Here is a 17,485-nt window from a genome sequence, read left to right as displayed (position 1 = left end):
TACCTTTATGCTATTATTCTTCAAGTGTTTTATTTTCAACAGAATATATGTAACAATTTAAATGCTGAAGTTTTTTTTCCCTCTAAAAATAAATATGTTTACATTGTTATTTTATACAGCTGGAGAAGCTCCAGGTTTGAGGCAAGAAATTAAAGAGGTTACAGTTAAGTTGGGAGAAAGTGCAAAACTAACTTGCCAGATAGTTGGAAGACCACTCCCTGACATCAAATGGTATCGTTTTGGCAAAGAACTGGTTCAAAGTCGCAAGTACAAGACGTCTTCAGATGGACGCAACCATACATTAACTGTCCTGACGGAGGAACAAGAAGATGAAGGCCTTTACACCTGTGTTGCCACCAATGATGTTGGAGAAATCGAAACAAGTGGTAAATTGCTTTTAGAAGCTACTCCTCAGTTCCATCCTGGATTCCCACTGAAGGAAAAATACATTGTAGGTGTTGGTACAACTCTTCGCCTTCATGTTGTATATATTGGAAGGCCAGTGCCTGCCATTACATGGTTCCATGGTAAAAAGCCACTAAAATCTTCAGAAAACATCACCATTGAGAATACAGAACACTATACTCACTTGGTCATAAAGAATGTACAACACAAGACCCATGCTGGCAAATACAAAGTACAGCTTAGCAACATTTTGGGAACTGTTGACACTGTGCTCAATGTGGAAATACAAGGTAATTGTTTTATATTTTCCCACCTTTTACTGGTCATTTTTCTTGTTGTCGCACATTAATATTACTTAATATTGTTTTAATATTTCCTTTTTCTAAACAGATAAACCAGATAAACCAACAGGTCCAATTGTTGTTGATGCTTTACTGAAAAACTCGGTAGTAATCAGCTGGAAAGCTCCAGAAGATGATGGTGGTTCTTTCATAACCAACTATGTTGTGGAGCGTCGGGAAGCAAAGGAAGGAGAAGAATGGCATCTTGTGTCTTCTGCCATTTCTGGAACAACCTGCAGAATTGTTAATCTTAATGAAAATGCAGGCTATTATTTCCGTGTTTCAGCTCAGAATTTGTATGGTATTAGTGAACCACTTGAAATTCCATCAATTGTCGTAATCAAGAGTCCATTTGGTAAGTACTGCACTTCCGATTTGCCTCACTAAAAAAAAAACAGCATCCATTATTTGAACTGATCAGATAACTAATTTATTTTTTTTAATTTGTTTTTTTATTAACAGAAAAACCAGGAACTCCAGCTAAACCAATCATCTCTGCTATTACAAAGGATTCATGCGTGGTTTCATGGAAGCCTCCAGCCAGTGATGGAGGTGCAAAGATCACAAATTACTTCCTTGAAAAGAAAGAAAAGAAGCAGAATAAATGGATTTCTGTCACTACAGAAGATATTCGTGAGACTGTCTATTCTGTAACAGGATTAATTGAAGGCCTTGAATATGAATTCCGTGTGAAATGTGCAAATCTGGGAGGTGAAAGTGAATGGAGTGAAATATCTGAACCTATTGCACCCAAATCAGATGTACCAATCCGTGCACCACAGTTCAAGGAAGAACTAAGAAATCTTAATGTGAAATATAAGAGTGCCGCAACCTTTGTTTGCAAAATTACTGGTAATCCTAAACCCGTGGTTAAATGGTTTAAACAAGGCAAAGAGATTCTTCCAGATGGAGTAAAGGTGAAACTGCAAGAATTCAAAGGTGGATATTATCAATTAGTCATCGCAAATGTTACTGAAGATGATTCTACAGTCTATCAAGTAAGAGCCACCAACCAAGGAGGATCTATTTCAGCTACAGCATCTTTGGATGTGGAAGGTAATACATTTGAAACTTCGTGTATCACTGTGTTTAGGTGTTAATTATGTTGTGTTTTACTTGTATTTACTCTCATGTTTACCAATGTGCATCATTTTCTCTTTCCATACAGTTCCTGCCAAGATTAATTTGCCGAAACATCTGGAGGGAATGGGAGCAGTTCATGCCCTGAGAGGTGAAATTGTTAGTATTAAAATACCTTTCTCTGGTAAACCAGATCCTGTCATCACATGGCAGAAAGGACAAGATCTAATTGACAACAATGGACAATACCAAGTTATTGTTACTCGATCATTCACTTCACTTGTCTTCTCCAATGGTGTGGACAGGAAGGATGCTGGATTTTACGTGGTTTGTGCAAAGAACAGATTTGGCATTGATCAAAAAACTGTTGAACTAGACGTGGCTGATGTCCCTGATCCACCAAGAGGACTTAAAGTCAGTGATATTTCAAGAGATTCTGTCAACTTAACCTGGAATCCTCCAGCTACTGATGGAGGCAGTAAAATAATTAACTACATAATTGAGAAGTGTGCCACCACTGCAGAGAGATGGATACGTGTTGGACAGTCTCGTGAGACCAGATATACTGTGGTTAACTTATTTGGTAAAACAAGATACCAGTTCAGAATAATTGCAGAAAATAAATTTGGACAAAGTCAACCATCTGAAATAACAGAACCAGTGGTTACCAGGGAAGATAAGTCAAGAATGCTTAACTACGATGAGGAGGTGTCTGAGACAACTGAGGTATCCAAGGCAAAAGCAGCACACTCATCCACCAAAGTGTTGCATGAAAAATTCTCAATTGCTGAAGAGCTTGGACATGGGCAGTTTGGTATTGTTCATCGTTGCATTGAAAATGTTTCCAAGAAAACTTACTTGGCCAAGTTTGTTAAAGTTAAAGGTGCCGATCAAGTTGCTGTGAAGAAGGAAATTTCTATCCTTAACATTGCTCGCCACAGAAATGTCTTACACCTGTATGAGTCATTTGAAAGCCTTGAAGAATTGGTCATGATCTTTGAGTTCATTTCAGGTGTTGACATTTTTGAAAGGCTTAGCACTGCAGGATTTGAATTGAGTGAACGAGAGATTGTATCCTATGTTCGTCAAGTCTGTGAGGCTCTTAACTTCTTGCATTCAAATAGCATTGGCCATTTTGATATCAGACCTGAAAATATTATTTACACCACAAGAAGAAGTTCAACCATTAAAATCACTGAATTTGGACAAGCAAGACAACTGACACCTGGGGATAGCTTTAGAATTCAGTTTACTGCTCCTGAATATTATGCTCCAGAGGTACATCAACATGACTTGGTCAGCTCAAGAACCGATATGTGGTCTTTAGGTACTCTTGTCTATATACTTTTAAGTGGTCTTAATCCATTTGCTGCTGAAACAAACCAACAGATCATTGAAAACATCAGCAATGCTGAATACAACTTTGAAGATGAGGCATTCAAAGATGTGTCTATAGAAGCAATGGATTTCATAGATCGCCTCCTGGTGAAAGAAAGAAAGAGTCGTATGTCTGCAGCTGAAGCTCTGGAACACCCATGGCTAAAACAGAAGACTGAAAAAATAAGCACAAAGGTTATTAAGACATTGAGACATAGACGCTACTACCAGAGTCTGATAAAGAAAGAATGGAACAATGTTGTCTCCGTTGCTCGCATTTCTTGTGGTGGTGCAATTAGGTCCCAAAAGGGAGTCACAGTTGCCAAGGTCAAAATTGCTTCCATTGAAATTGGACCAATGGCTGGACAGATAATGCATGCCATTGGAGAAGAAGGAGGATATGTCAACTTTACAACCACTATTGAAAATTACGACCAGGCCACACAAGTGACTTGGTATTTTGGCATACGTCAACTTGAGAACAGTGACAAGTATGAAATCACATATAATGAAGGTGTGGCTACAATTTATATCAAGTACATCACAAAAGCAGATGATGGCACCTACAGATGCAAAGTTGTAAACGACTATGGTGAAGATAGTTCCTATGCTGAATTATTTGTTAAAGGTGTAAGAGAACAATACGAACACTACAGATGCAGAACAGTAAAGAAGGTAAAACGAAGAGTGGATGCCTTGAGACTTCTGGAAAGACCACCAGAGTTCACTCTGCCTTTGTTCAACCGTACTGCTTACATTGGTGAAGACATTAGGTTTGGTGTAACTATAACTGTCCATCCTGATCCACAAGTAACCTGGCTAAAATCAGGCCAGAAAATCAAACCAGGAGAAGATGACAAAAAATATACATTTGAGTCTGACAAAGGATTGTTCCAGTTGATCATCCACAATCTAACAACAGATGATGATGCTGAATATACTGTTGTAGCAAAGAACAGATTTGGTGAGGACAGCTGCAAGGCTAAACTAACAGTTGTGCCACATCCAGCAGTAGCAGACAATACTTTAAGACCAATGTTCAAACGACTACTTGCAAATGCTGAATGTCAGGAAGGCCACTCTGTCCGATTTGAAATTAGGGTATCTGGAACCCCAAAACCATCACTAAAATGGGAAAAAGATGGCCAGACCTTGACATTTGGTCCTAACTTTGAAATTATTCATGAAGGTCTGGACTACTATGCTCTGTTCATTAGAGACACACTGCCAGAAGATTCAGGCTACTACAGAGTTACAGCTACTAACAGTGCTGGTTCTACAAGCTGTCAAGCATACCTCAAAGTGGAGCGCATGCGATACGTAAAACATGAATATAAATCAGAAGAAGATCGTAAAGTACATGTTCAGAAACAAATTGATAAGACACTAAGGATGGCAGAAATACTTGCTGGCACAGATTCTGTTCCACTGACACCAGTTGCTCAACAAGCTCTAAGAGAGGCTGCTATCTTATATAAGCCAGCAGTAAGTACCAAAACTGTGAAAGGAGAATATGAGATTCACAAAGAGGAAATAAAGAAAGAAGTAAAAGCCTTCCGTATGCCATATGAAATTCCAGAGCCACGTGTGCGTGCTGCCACTGCACTTGAAGAAGACCAGACTATTAAGCAGTTTGTACCAATGTCTGAAATGAAATGGTATAAGAAGATAAGAGATCAGTTTGAAATGCCAGGACCTCTTGAACGTATTGTTCAAAAACGTCCAAAACGTATTCGCCTTTCACGATGGGAACAATTTTATGTTATGCCTCTTCCACGTATAACTGATCAATATAAGCCAAAGTGGCACATACCAAAACTATCACAAGATGATCTTGAAACTGTGAGGCCAGCACGTCGTCGTACTCCATCACCTGACTATGAACTCTATTACAGACCAAGAAGACGTTCATTAGGCGATGTATCTGACGATGAACTGCTTCTCTCTGTTGATGATTATTTGGCTATGAAAAGAGTTGAAGAAGAAAGATTACGTCTAGAAGAGGAGCTAGAACTTGGGTTTTCTGCCTCACCTCCAAGTCGAAGTCCTCCAAGATTTGAGTTGTCAACACTTCGGTACACCTCACCAACAGCGCAAGTAAGCACTGAGAGAAGACGTGAGGCTGAAGCAGTGTATTCAAGTTACCGTATACCTATTAAAGAAGAAATAGTAACAAGCTATGCAGATCTTCGACAACGTCATGAAAGAGCTGTATACAAACCACCCAAAGAAAAACAAAGAATAATTGATGAGAGAGAGGATGTGGAATTACTTCGTCCTTATACAACAACTCAACGACTTTCTCAATACACAAGTGATCTTGAATATATGGAGAGACAAGAAAAATCTAGAGTCAGAGAAAGACGAGAAAGAAAAATAACTGAAATTGCAGATTTTGAGGAGGCTGAGGAGTTAGTGAAAACTTCTAGGCGTGTTCGCCAGACATCCCCAGAGGTTTCAAGGCTGCTTGGAAGAAGACGATCACTTTCTCCAACTTACATTGAATTGATGCGTCCCGTATCTGAATTGATAAGACCTCGATCAAAGCCTGCTGAATCTCGTGAACCAGAGAGAAGATCTCCAACTCCTGAGAGGACAAGACCTCGGTCACCAAGCCCTGTTTCCAGTGAAAGATCTCTTTCACGCTTTGAAAGAACAGCAAGATTTGATATATTTTCAAGATATGAGTCAATGAAAGCTGCACTGAAAACCCAGAAAACATCAGAGCGAAAGTATGAAGTGCTAACCCAACAGCCTTTTACCTTAGATCATGCACCTCGCATAACTTTAAGAATGCGCTCTCACCGTGTGCCTGTTTGCCAAAATACAAGGTTCATACTCAATGTTCAGTCAAAACCTACAGGTGATGTAAAATGGTATCACAATGGTATTGAAATTCAAGAAAGCAGCAAGATCCACATCACCAATGTGAGTGGTGTTTTAACACTAGAGATTATTCATTGTCAGGCTGAAGACAGTGGAACATACCGTGCAGTGTGTACAAACTACAAAGGTGAGACCTCTGATTATGCAACACTAGATGTTACAGGGGAAGACTATTCTACCTATACACCAAGGCGCAGAGATGATGCAGTACCTAGATCTGCCTTTCCTGAATTGCTAAAATCAGAAGACTATGCAGTTTCCTCATTTAAGAAAACATCTGAACTTGAGGCTAGCTCAGAGAGAAGAGAAGTGAGATCAGAAGTGACTGCATCAAGAGAGTCAAGAGACTCACGTGCATATTATGCGTCAGAAGAAAAGAGGGTCTCTGCAGCTGAAGCAAGAGCTTTGGATGAAAGAGTTGTACACAGGAAGTTTAAATCCTCTGACCCAGCAAAAATCTTATCTAGACCACAGTCTCTAACTGTTACCGAAGGTGAAACTGCCAGATTCTCATGTGACTTTGATGGTGAACCAACTCCAACAGTGACATGGTCACTGGAAGGACAAACCATTGTATCCTCAGCTCGTCACCAAATAACATCAACAAAGTACAAGTCTATTTTTGAAATAACATCTGTCAAGCTTTCTGATGAAGGAAGCTACACTGTAGTAGTAGAGAACTCAGAAGGAAAACAAGAAGCCCATTTTAGTTTGACAATTAGGCGGTCAAAGGCATCAGAAAAAAGTATAACATCACCACCCAGAGTAAAATCTCCAGAACCACACAAAAAGTCCCATGAATCAATAAAATCACCACGTCGAGTCAAGTCCCCAGAGCCAGTAACTTCAAAAGCTAAAACAACAAGCAAGTCTCCTTCAGAAAAAGTACAATTGCCTACTCTTACAGCCCCAAAGATTTCCCAAAATCTAAAGGCTGCAGTAAGTGATGATAAAGTTAAACTGTCATGTGTAGTTGAAAGTTCATTGCTAAATGGAAGAGAAGTTACATGGTTGAAAGATGGTAAAAAAATAAAGGAAGATGGGCACTTCAGTTTTCGTTTTTCTGCAGATGGGACCTATGAACTCATCATTAATAACATTTCATCAGCTGATCAGGGTGAATACAGTTGTGAAATTGCTGGAGAAGGTGGAATCTCCCAGTCCACTTTACAGATTGTAGGGCAAGTCTTTAGAAGTTTGTTTTCCCAGGTGTCAAGCGTAATTGAGGCAAAGAAATCCATACAAAAAGCTGTTGTCCATGAAGAAATTACTAAAACTGAATTGGTCTCTCAAGAAATTAAAACTGCTGAAACAGAAGTGAGAAAATCAGTGAGCCATGTTAGTTTCAATGAAGGTCAGAAGGTCTCCTTGAAAGCCAACATACCAGGGGCATCACACGTAAAGTGGGTGCTCAATGGAATAGAATTAAAAAACTCAGAAGACTTTAGATATGGGGTGTCTGGCAGTGACCAAACCTTAACCATTAAGAATGTCAGTGTCAAACATCAAGGAATACTCACCTGTGAAGCTAAAACCGATCAAGGTATCATCAAAACCCAGTTTGATTTGACGATTAGTAAAGATCTTTCAAATGCACCATCATTTGTGTATCAACCCAAATCACAAAATATCAACGAAGGTCAAGATGTTGTGTTTAAGTGTGAAATCACTGGTGATCCTTCCCCTGAAGTGGAATGGTTTAAGGACAACGTACTTGTAAGTATCAATTCAAATATTTCCATTAACTCATGATAACAGAATCTTTAGCTTAGCTATAAATAAATAATATTACAAACATTTAGTTCTGCTAATTTTACCCCACGTAGTATGTTGGCATTGTAAACTATATATAGTTTAGTTTGTACTAAAGTATTCTGTGTAGTTTGTACACACAGAATGATAGAATGGAAACTCTAAACACCATTACCACTTAATCTCACAAAAGTTGTTACGGTGCCTGTAGTCACATGGTGCCCACCCAGTGTTCCGTATTTAACTGTTATCTATTGGTTTAACTCTAAATGAGGGGCACTGTTTACCAGCAGCCTGGCCCCTCTGCGCTATTCAGACTAATGCTTCCTCATTAATCTGAACAGCGATGGACAGCAGTTGTAGGCTTAGAGCATCAACTAAGCCTATCACTGCCATCCAATGCTATTAGGAATTAGTATGGCAATCCATAACTCCAGTGAGGATAGAGCTGTAGGTACCCTGGAACCCCCACTCAGTGATAAACCATTCAAAAACAGTTTAACAGTGGGATGACATTAGGGTTTCAAGGCACCATAATCACTTTAATAAGATGAATTGGTTATAGATGCTAGAGTGTACTTTTTTTTTTTTTTTTTAACTAGCAGTTGCTGTGACTTAAAATATTTCCACTGTATATAGAACACATTATTCCACTTTAAGCATATTCTTAACTTGTAAAAAAAAACTTTAACAGTCTCTTAAAAAAAAAAATGCTTGTGACTTTTTGAAATTTTTTGTTTTATATTTTGATTGGCTCTTTTCCTGAAATGTTCTCTTTTCTTAGATTTCTGTTTCATCTCGTATAAGAGTGTCTCGTACTAAGAATGTGTACACTCTTGAAATTCAAAAATCAACAGAAAGAGACAGTGGAAAATACACAGTCAGTGCAAAAAATTACCATGGACAATGTTCTGCCACTGCATCCTTAAATGTGTTTCGTAAGTAGTATTTTATTGTATATGCAAATGATGTGTTTTAGTAAACAACCAGAACGATATCCTATTTTAAGTACTGAGCTTCCCAAATTATGATGTCTGTTCTGTTGTAGAACGAATATGTGTTTATAAGATGTATGCTATATTAAATCATCTTGGTATATGTATTTAAATAAAATAAAAAAGGATAAAGGTTAAGGTTGAAGCCATATATGTAATTATAACTGTTCATTTGGTTATTTATCAAATGCTTATCTTGAGAGAATATTGTTAAAGAAACAGTATAGTGTTTGGAATACAAACATGCAAAAGTGCTAGATTAGCAGTTTATGTCCCAGGCCCCCCTTAAAGTGCAGTTAAAACAGTGTTTAAACTTATTTTTTCTCTATCATGGAGATGCTGAACATAGGTGCTCCACACAGGTACTGCACTGATGTAGGAAGCACCTCTAGTGGCCTTCTGAGTAACTGTAGATATTACTAGGCAGCAATATAAGCATTGAAAAACCTGCAGGTCCAGGCTATAGACACCAGAACCACTACATTAAGCTTAAGTCGTCCTGGTGACTATAGTGTCCCATTAAGGGAGGTAGATTGTTAAAGCTCATAATTTAGAATTGAGATTATTATGTAGTACTGATTATTATTACTGGAGATTACCTGATTGTGTGTCTTTTTCTTTTGCTTTATTTACCTTCTACAGGTCTTGTTGAAGAACCTACAAGACAGGTTGTGCTAAAAGCAGCCGGTGAAACTAGTCTGCAAGAGAGTTTTGCTTCCCAGTCCATGCAAATGTCTGCCTCTAGACAAGAAGCATCATTCAGCAGCAGTAGCATGTCTGAAACCAAATTTGCAAGTATGTCTGCAAGTATGAAAGAAGCCTCATTTGTCGAGATGAGCTCAAGCAGCATAATGGAAAAATCTAGCTTGAGACAAATGGAAAGTTCTTCCAGCAGAATGCTCAGTGCAGGATTAAAAGGTGAGCAAAGTCCTGCAATAAATTTAAAAACTTAAAGAGCCATAGATCTACCTTTTGTCCTTCTTTGCATTAAGCTTGTGTTCAGTAGATATAATTGTCCTCTTCTCTTCCCCACAAAGTAGGCTTGGTATTTTCTGTAACAGTTTAGCATCCTGAAAGAGGTAATATAAAAACAACAAAATGTAAACTCAAAACATAAAATTATGTACATGAAGTTTACAGTTAGCTGGGTATCTAATATTGAACATATAGATCTTCTTCTCTGGGTTATTGACTAGCTTTCTTTCAAATATATAATGTTATATTCATAAAATGTGTGATTTTTATGGTACATAATCCAGAGTATTTACTCTAATGTTTTGCATTTTAATCAGATTGGAAGCTTTGTAAATTAATATCCAAGCAAAAACTTCAGTGGAGAGAATAACCTATAGTGATACCTGCAGGAATTCTTCTACTTGCCTCACATTGTTAGCATTAGGACTTCATGGTATAAAATAAATTTTAAGAGTTTAGCAAACATAAATGAGAAATTGTAGTAGTGGATTAGAGACTTGCGAAGAGCATGTCCATCTGGAGTTCCTCTGAAACATTTATATAATGTTTTTAGGATTTTTTTCGTAGCGGGAACTGGGTGGAGGTTTTATGCCTGGAAGTTATTTTTTTGTTACCAAACTGACCCGTAGCATCTAAAATTCCAAAGCAAAAATAAAACATTATGTTATGATTGTATTTATTTGGACAAATATTAACATTATTTCTATGCTTGCATTAAGGATCACCTCCCAAAATTGAAGCTCTTCCATCTGATGTCAGTATTGACATGGGAAAGGTTCTTACCGTGGCATGTGCTTTCTCTGGAGAACCCACTCCAGACGCATCATGGACTCAAGCTGGACGCTCAGTACCTTCTCAAGAACAAAAAGGAAGAGTTCATATCGAAACTTCTGAAGACTTGACCACTCTTACCATCATGGATGTCCAGAAAAAGGATAGCGGAAAGTACACATTGACACTGACAAACATTTTCGGAGAAGACTCTGCATCTGTGAACATTAATGTTCGAACACCTTAAATGATTATTCGTTTACAAGCACTTGTGTTCTTACAAGTGATTAACTAGAACTAGACTAACTAATTTGTAAATATAAAAGCTATTTTTGTACCTACCTGTTTAAGGCAAAGTCAAAAGAAAAAAAATTACAGTGTAACTTACTATTATTTGACTTAAGGAGTTGAAAGATTTTTAATTGACATGTACATACTGTATATAGCCGAATTTACCGGTTATGGAGTTTTGTACTATATATTTTGTGACGTTTTAAAATGCAACGGAACCAACGGTGGGCAGGAGAAAGTTTCTCAGGAAGCGAATATCTTGTTCACCACTAATCTACGTGCCTCAACACTACGTTGATGTCTAAGAATGCCTCAGCAGGTTGAGAAACTCCCTGTTGACGTCCTACACCCAAGAAAGGATGCTGTACACGAACTATACGAAACCGAAACACAATAATGATAAATATTAGGTGTTGTTTGCAAATACCCTCCTGCATGCAACACTGCAATATTTACATTATTTTACAGACAAAGTTTACTATTTTTCTGAGACGAATTATATTTTTGTTCAAAGTGCACGGCCAGTGCTTTGTTCATAAAATATTTCTCTGCACTTTTTCTGACACATTGACTCCCTCAACTTACTTTACAAGTAGCAACACCTGGCCATACCCTCATCAAAGTAAGTTAAGGAATTCAAGTGCAGAATGAGTGCCAACTCCTAGGAGGTTTAAAGGGTGCAGTGATTGTGTGTGGTAGAATAGGAATCATATTACATGTTGTGAGAATAGGGCAATTAAGCATGTACCACAGTTGCAAACTGTTGTCAAGATCTTCCTAATGCCCTTCACTTTCTTGTAGTTATTTCCTGTAGTATTTATGATTGTAGCATTATTTCATTATTGAACCTCCTGGTGATTTCATTTATTGCAATAAAGCATGTTATCTGCACCATAAACCGTGACGGTGTGATTTTTCTTTCACGGATCTGGGAAACCAGATGTTATCAACATTGTATCTGTGGTCTCATATAATAACTAACTCTGAGGTTTTAAGACTTGTTCAGTGCTCATAAAGATGATAAATGAACAAAATGCACTGAAAACACTTCTAGCAGATTAGTGATGACAGGATTTGAATGCTTTCCACCCAATAAAGAAAGAGGAAGAGTATCCAAAAAAAAAAAAGTTATTTCCTAATATTTCAAATTTATATTTTATTACATAGTAAAATAACCAACCATCATCGTACACAGTGTTCTACAAAACAATACAAAACATAGCGGTGTTGCTCTAATTCTTAAGTGTATTAAGATGTATTTCAACAGTTAGGCGGTGAGCTTATGCTTCAGAAGAGAAAATATATTCAATTTGTTTATGTTAACCAGATCATCAGCATTATCAGCAGCAGAGTTGCAACATAGAATTGTTGTACTAGTAGGTTCTCTTAAGCAAAAGAACAGTGCCAAAGAGTCACATTTGTAAAAGACCATTGGTAGCTGTGATTTTACAATCATTCTTTGAATCAGTGGTCAGGCTAAGAAGGACAGTGTATTTGAATGGCATCTACAAAACACAAAAATAAGAATTTTTAGAACGAAGGGTAGAGATGGTCAGACCAAGATGACACCCCTTGTAACAACGCCCTGTTTAATATGTATTCTCCATTATGTGTTTTTATCTCATTTGCTGACTGTCCCTTTCTTTAATGTGGAACCAGGGAAATGACCAGTAAGACTACAACAAATGAAAATATACTATTTATTGTAAAGAATGATAATTGTTTTATTTTGCACAATAAACAAGCACTGAGATATTCCCTTATGAGATGTACATTAATGGAATAATTAAGCCCACATTTCAAGTCATATGCCTCTAAGCCAAGGCTAAAAAGTCACCAGTGGTCAATGGGAGAGTGGATTCTAAGCCATGGTATAATCCTTCCCAGGTACCCAATAAAAACCTATATAAAAGAAAGAGAGAGCAAGCTGTGCTACATCGGTCAGAAAATTCTAAATGTCTGAAAACAGTTACTGACGCAGTCATAGGGAGCATATGTACTGTACCTATTATTGTGATCTTGGGAAAAGGCATACCTATACAAGTCTATGTGCCTGTAAAGCATCAAGGGACATATTAGTTTTATAAAAATATCAGGCCAAAGAACAAAGTGACTAAACAATGATGAAGAGTATTAAAGACCCCTATGAAGCTGCACCAAAGCCATACAGTAAAACTGAACCAAAGTTAAAGGTTACATAGTTACATAGCTGAAAGGAGACTTGCGTCCATCAGGTTCAGCCAAGGTGGCAAGAATTCTCAGGCCAATTCTGTCTACAAGGGGAAGGGTGCCCTTTAGTGTCTGCGGGTACTGTATCTCCTGGAGAGACATCCAAATGCATTGATTACGATGGTAAGTCTGCATTGTGGTTTCTTAAAGATATTCATATAACTACCCATATACATGTAGGTATCATGATAATTAAAGTAGGGCATGCCCTGACTCATTATATACAAACTAAATCAGAATAGAATTTCCCCATATACACAATTAAAAAAAATTACACTGTGGCAAACCTAGCCACTTCTAGGATACTGAACTTTATATAGCCAAAAGGTTGTCTGTAATTACTGATATGCTGTATGTGTAACTTAGAGGTGTATTGGGCTGCCCATAGGATTCATATGCTAGCAGCCGTAGGCCACTAGCATTCATGTAGTTCGTTTTCATGTAGTTCGCTGTTCGTGAAACGAATGTGGGCCCCCCTGTTAGACCACCCATTGAGGGACGTGTGGCGCTCATTAACCGATTGCATCATTGTTGCAATCGGTACTTAAAGGCTCTCCTAGGTGGCCGTCGTTCGACTACCGACCACACGGCGGTCGGCCATCTTGGATCCTTTGTCTCACCAGCGGTGTTTGGTCGTCAAGCGCCTGAAACTGAAAACGGCTACTCGACGGCACGAACACCGCTGGACTTCCAGGCCGTTCGGGAGTTCCGCCCGTAGCCCGGTGTTCGGTAGTTTTAAACTGAACTCGAGGGCAGAGTCTATTTCGTGCGGCGTTCGGTAGTTTTAGCTGGGATCTGAGCGATATTCTCACGAAATGTAACCCCAGACCCCAGCTATCTACCGAACGTCCATTCGTGCAAATAGAGTGAATTGTATGGAAGTTATGGATTTAAATGTAAAATGCCGGTTCTGCTGCACGGAGGGATAATCCCCTTAACGGTATATTCCAGTGGGAGTGTCCCTCTCGTGCAGCAGTGACTGATGGGAGAAATGCTCTGTAATTTAAGTTTCCCATGTAGTCCACTCCTGTAATACCCCTGTGATGTGACTCAGGAAACCCCTTGCATGGGGAATTGCATAAATATGGAAGCATGTGAATAAAGACCTCAGTTGACTCCCAGAACTGTGTTTCGTCCGGTTACTGGGGGATTTGGGATATTGCCTTACTTTTCAGCACTTGACTGTGGATTACCCTCTTTACCAGGGGAGATCGTGGATTTTAATACTGCAGCTCCGCTACTTACACCATGCTTCAAAAGTACAAACTAAGTCAATAAGACAACCACTAGAAGAGCTACCTCAAAATGAGACACAGTGGAAACACGGCTATTTCAGTCAGATGGTGCGCTGTTTTGCTGTGCATGCACACTAGCCTCCCAGTGCTTTCCAGAGGAGATCATCCATCTCAATGGTCTCAGCCAAACAGGCGATCTTGAGCGAGAAGACTGCTGCAGTAAGGGAAACAAGTTGTGTAGCACTCGTAGCACTCATCCTGTCAAGTAAACGGTGACTAGTGCATTGCAGCGTTAAGAATACCTATTTGTAATCCTAACGTTGTAGTGTTCCTTCAAGCATCATGTATGAACCGATCAACAAATGCCACTCGCAGACCCTTGGATGTATACTATAATTTTAAAACTGTTTTCATAGGGTTTTAAATTATTACAAATTAAGGCATAAGGAGGCATACAATAAAACACACAAATAAAAACACAACAAATAGTTTTCATTTGTTTTTATTCTGCAAACTGCATAATTTACAATAATACAAAAACTTACATTTTATGATGGCTCAGATTCATTGGCCTTACAAAAGAAAAACAATACAGTTCCTAATCAATCATTTTCACTTAATTTTATTTTACAAATACATTATTTTTAGGTTTTTTTTTTGGCATCTTCAAATAGCAATGAAAATAAAACCACAAAGAAGCTAAAAACAAATATTGGCTTCGTACAGTTTTATGTGACTGCCGTAAATACACAATTTGTTATAAGATGTGCAAAGTTTGCAAAGTACCTTTTCAAAATGTACTTACAATACTTACTTCCAGATTTAAGCCATTTTATTTTATTTTTATTGTAACCAACTGCATTTACTGAGAAAATCACAATATAATTTACACAAAACTATATTTGTTGCATTCCTTTTAAAATGTGAATACTCAAACTATGTCAATTAGCTTAGCTCAATTGATTGGTAGCTTCGATACTACAAACTATTTCCTGTGAGGCTAAGCATAATGAAAAATTATTAAGTGTCCGTCATCTAGCCAACATGTTAAAATGAAGCCTAAGGAGAATTATTATTAAAGGGACACTCCCGTCCTCTAAAGCACATTAGCTTGCCCCTTCTGGTTTCTTTCATAAAAGTGTCGATTTCAAGGGAAGGCAAACAGCCAGGTGGGGTTTCATTGGGAAGGGAGTGCTTCTTAGCTGCTTTAAAAGTCTTGATTTTTGCTTATTAGTTCATCATTTAAAAAAAAAAAAAATAATTAATTTCTGATTAAAGATATGGGGGCAAGTAATGTGAAATGCATCATATGGGTTAAGATAGTGGGATGGGGAAAACTGTTTAGACAGGCTAGCAGATACAATGTATAGCAATACACTATATCAACTTGTTTATCACAGTGTATTTAATCCTTAAAGGAACACTCCATGAAGTGGTTATGGTGCCAGAAACCCTGCCCTCATCTCAGTGGAAGTTGACAAACCATTTAAGAACAGTTCAACACCTTTCTAGATCTAGATCAGGTGCCTGTTGCGACTGTTCCTGAAGCCGGAAGTTCCTGCTAATGAGCCCCTCCCTACTCCACCAGGTTTAATTTGGTGCAGAGGTGGCAGCACCCTCCTGTTGAACCCAAGTTCATTTGTCAAACTGCTCTTGAATGGCTTGACTACTTACACTGGTAAGGTCCAGGACACTCCTGGTACCCTAATCACTACAGCGGGCTTGGTGTGTTCCTTTAAGGATAACATAGACTGTGATAGACAAGTTGATTTCTATCAAGAACCCTTAAATGCAAAGTAATGTTTGGTGAGGAGATCAGTGGGAAGAACAGGTTTGACTGAACATGTCGTGCTACTCAACAACTTACACATTATACACATACACCATCACTGTATATAGGCATATATATATATATATATATATATATATATACACGTACATGCTTGTGTGTGTGCATATATACACTTCAATATACTGATGTACAGAATTTATATATACTACTGCAAATAAAGAAAAAGAAAAACTGACGTACACACAGCAGGTCTTAAAAAAATGTGTTTCTGCAATGCTTTCCGAATGCCATTTAAAACATATAAATAAGCACAAACACGCTGACATCCTTTTCTGATTCCCAGCCTATATTTCTGTAGGCTCTCCTCATAATCACTTGCATTACCAGCCTTGCCAAGATTGGCAGGTCAAGATCAGGCGGGTTAGGGTATGCCAGTGGCACACAGTTATATTGATGACATTCCCGTCTGCAAAGGGAATGTGTTATGAGTACAGGTTGTAAAGCAGAGTAGCCTACAAGGGCTGCTAATATGGTAAATGCTGCTAAGTCACTCATGCATAGACTGAAATGTCAACCTAAATGAAACATGAATACATGCAAATAAACACTAGTACTGCACTTTGCTGCAGTGTTCCTGAACGAGGTGTGACATAATCAATCTGTGATGAGTAGGATTGTTTATGCCTTGTGTGGCAAACGACAAAATCATGTGACATGACAAGTCTGCAGTTGAAAATCTTCACACAGGAAAATATTTAAGCTTTAGGACACAAAGGTACATTTTGTCACTTCATTCAAATGGAAAAAAACTGAAAAGTAATTTCACAAAGACAAATGCAGGGGTTTTTCTTAATATAATAAAACGGCAGCACAATTCACATTCTCAAATACGTTACAAATAGGTAAAGTTCAACTTTGTTATTAACTCACTATCACACTATAAGAAAAATTAGGTCAACGCCACAATTAATGAAAATGTAGGTAAAATGCATAAATACAGGATAAATATATTTTGCTATGATCTTGCTAATCTCTTGCAAAAATATCACAGTGTAATATTTAGTATTATTGAACTTATGGTAAATCTGGTTTTGCAATCCTTCTGAAAAGTTTTAAAAAGTTATAGTGAAAAGACAAATGTGATTTGATTTACTGTAAAAACTGTATTTGTTCCCCCAGCGAGAACCAAATCATGCTACGCTTGGTGTCTCAGCAGATAAATGCTTATTCTAAATATACACTACACAACACAACAAGTGGCAGGTATAACAGTAAGAGGAAGAAAATATATAAATATATATATATATAACAATGTTCAAATATATTTGTAAGAAATAAGCACCTGTGTTTTGGGTA

At 37.9% G+C, this 17,485-nt stretch overlaps 1 protein-coding gene across 1 annotated transcript in view; it reads left to right on the top strand.

Moving 5' to 3' along the window:
- The window catches only part of TTN (titin), a 244,075-nt gene extending 232,304 nt beyond the window's left edge, over positions 1-11,771 (top strand). The window contains exons 320-326 of the mRNA XM_063429784.1: positions 120-695; positions 796-1,101; positions 1,209-1,802; positions 1,915-7,805; positions 8,626-8,779; positions 9,479-9,754; positions 10,531-11,771. Of these exons, the coding sequence (XP_063285854.1) occupies positions 120-695; positions 796-1,101; positions 1,209-1,802; positions 1,915-7,805; positions 8,626-8,779; positions 9,479-9,754; positions 10,531-10,829 (8,096 nt within the window). The 3' untranslated portion in view covers positions 10,830-11,771. The remainder of the gene's footprint in view (positions 1-119; positions 696-795; positions 1,102-1,208; positions 1,803-1,914; positions 7,806-8,625; positions 8,780-9,478; positions 9,755-10,530) is intronic.
- Positions 11,772-17,485: the final 5,714 nt, after the last annotated feature.

This window comes from Pelobates fuscus, chromosome 8 (genome assembly GCF_036172605.1).
Source record: "Pelobates fuscus isolate aPelFus1 chromosome 8, aPelFus1.pri, whole genome shotgun sequence".
Lineage (NCBI taxonomy): Eukaryota > Metazoa > Chordata > Amphibia > Anura > Pelobatidae > Pelobates > Pelobates fuscus.
This window is presented reverse-complemented; position numbering and strand designations above follow the sequence as displayed.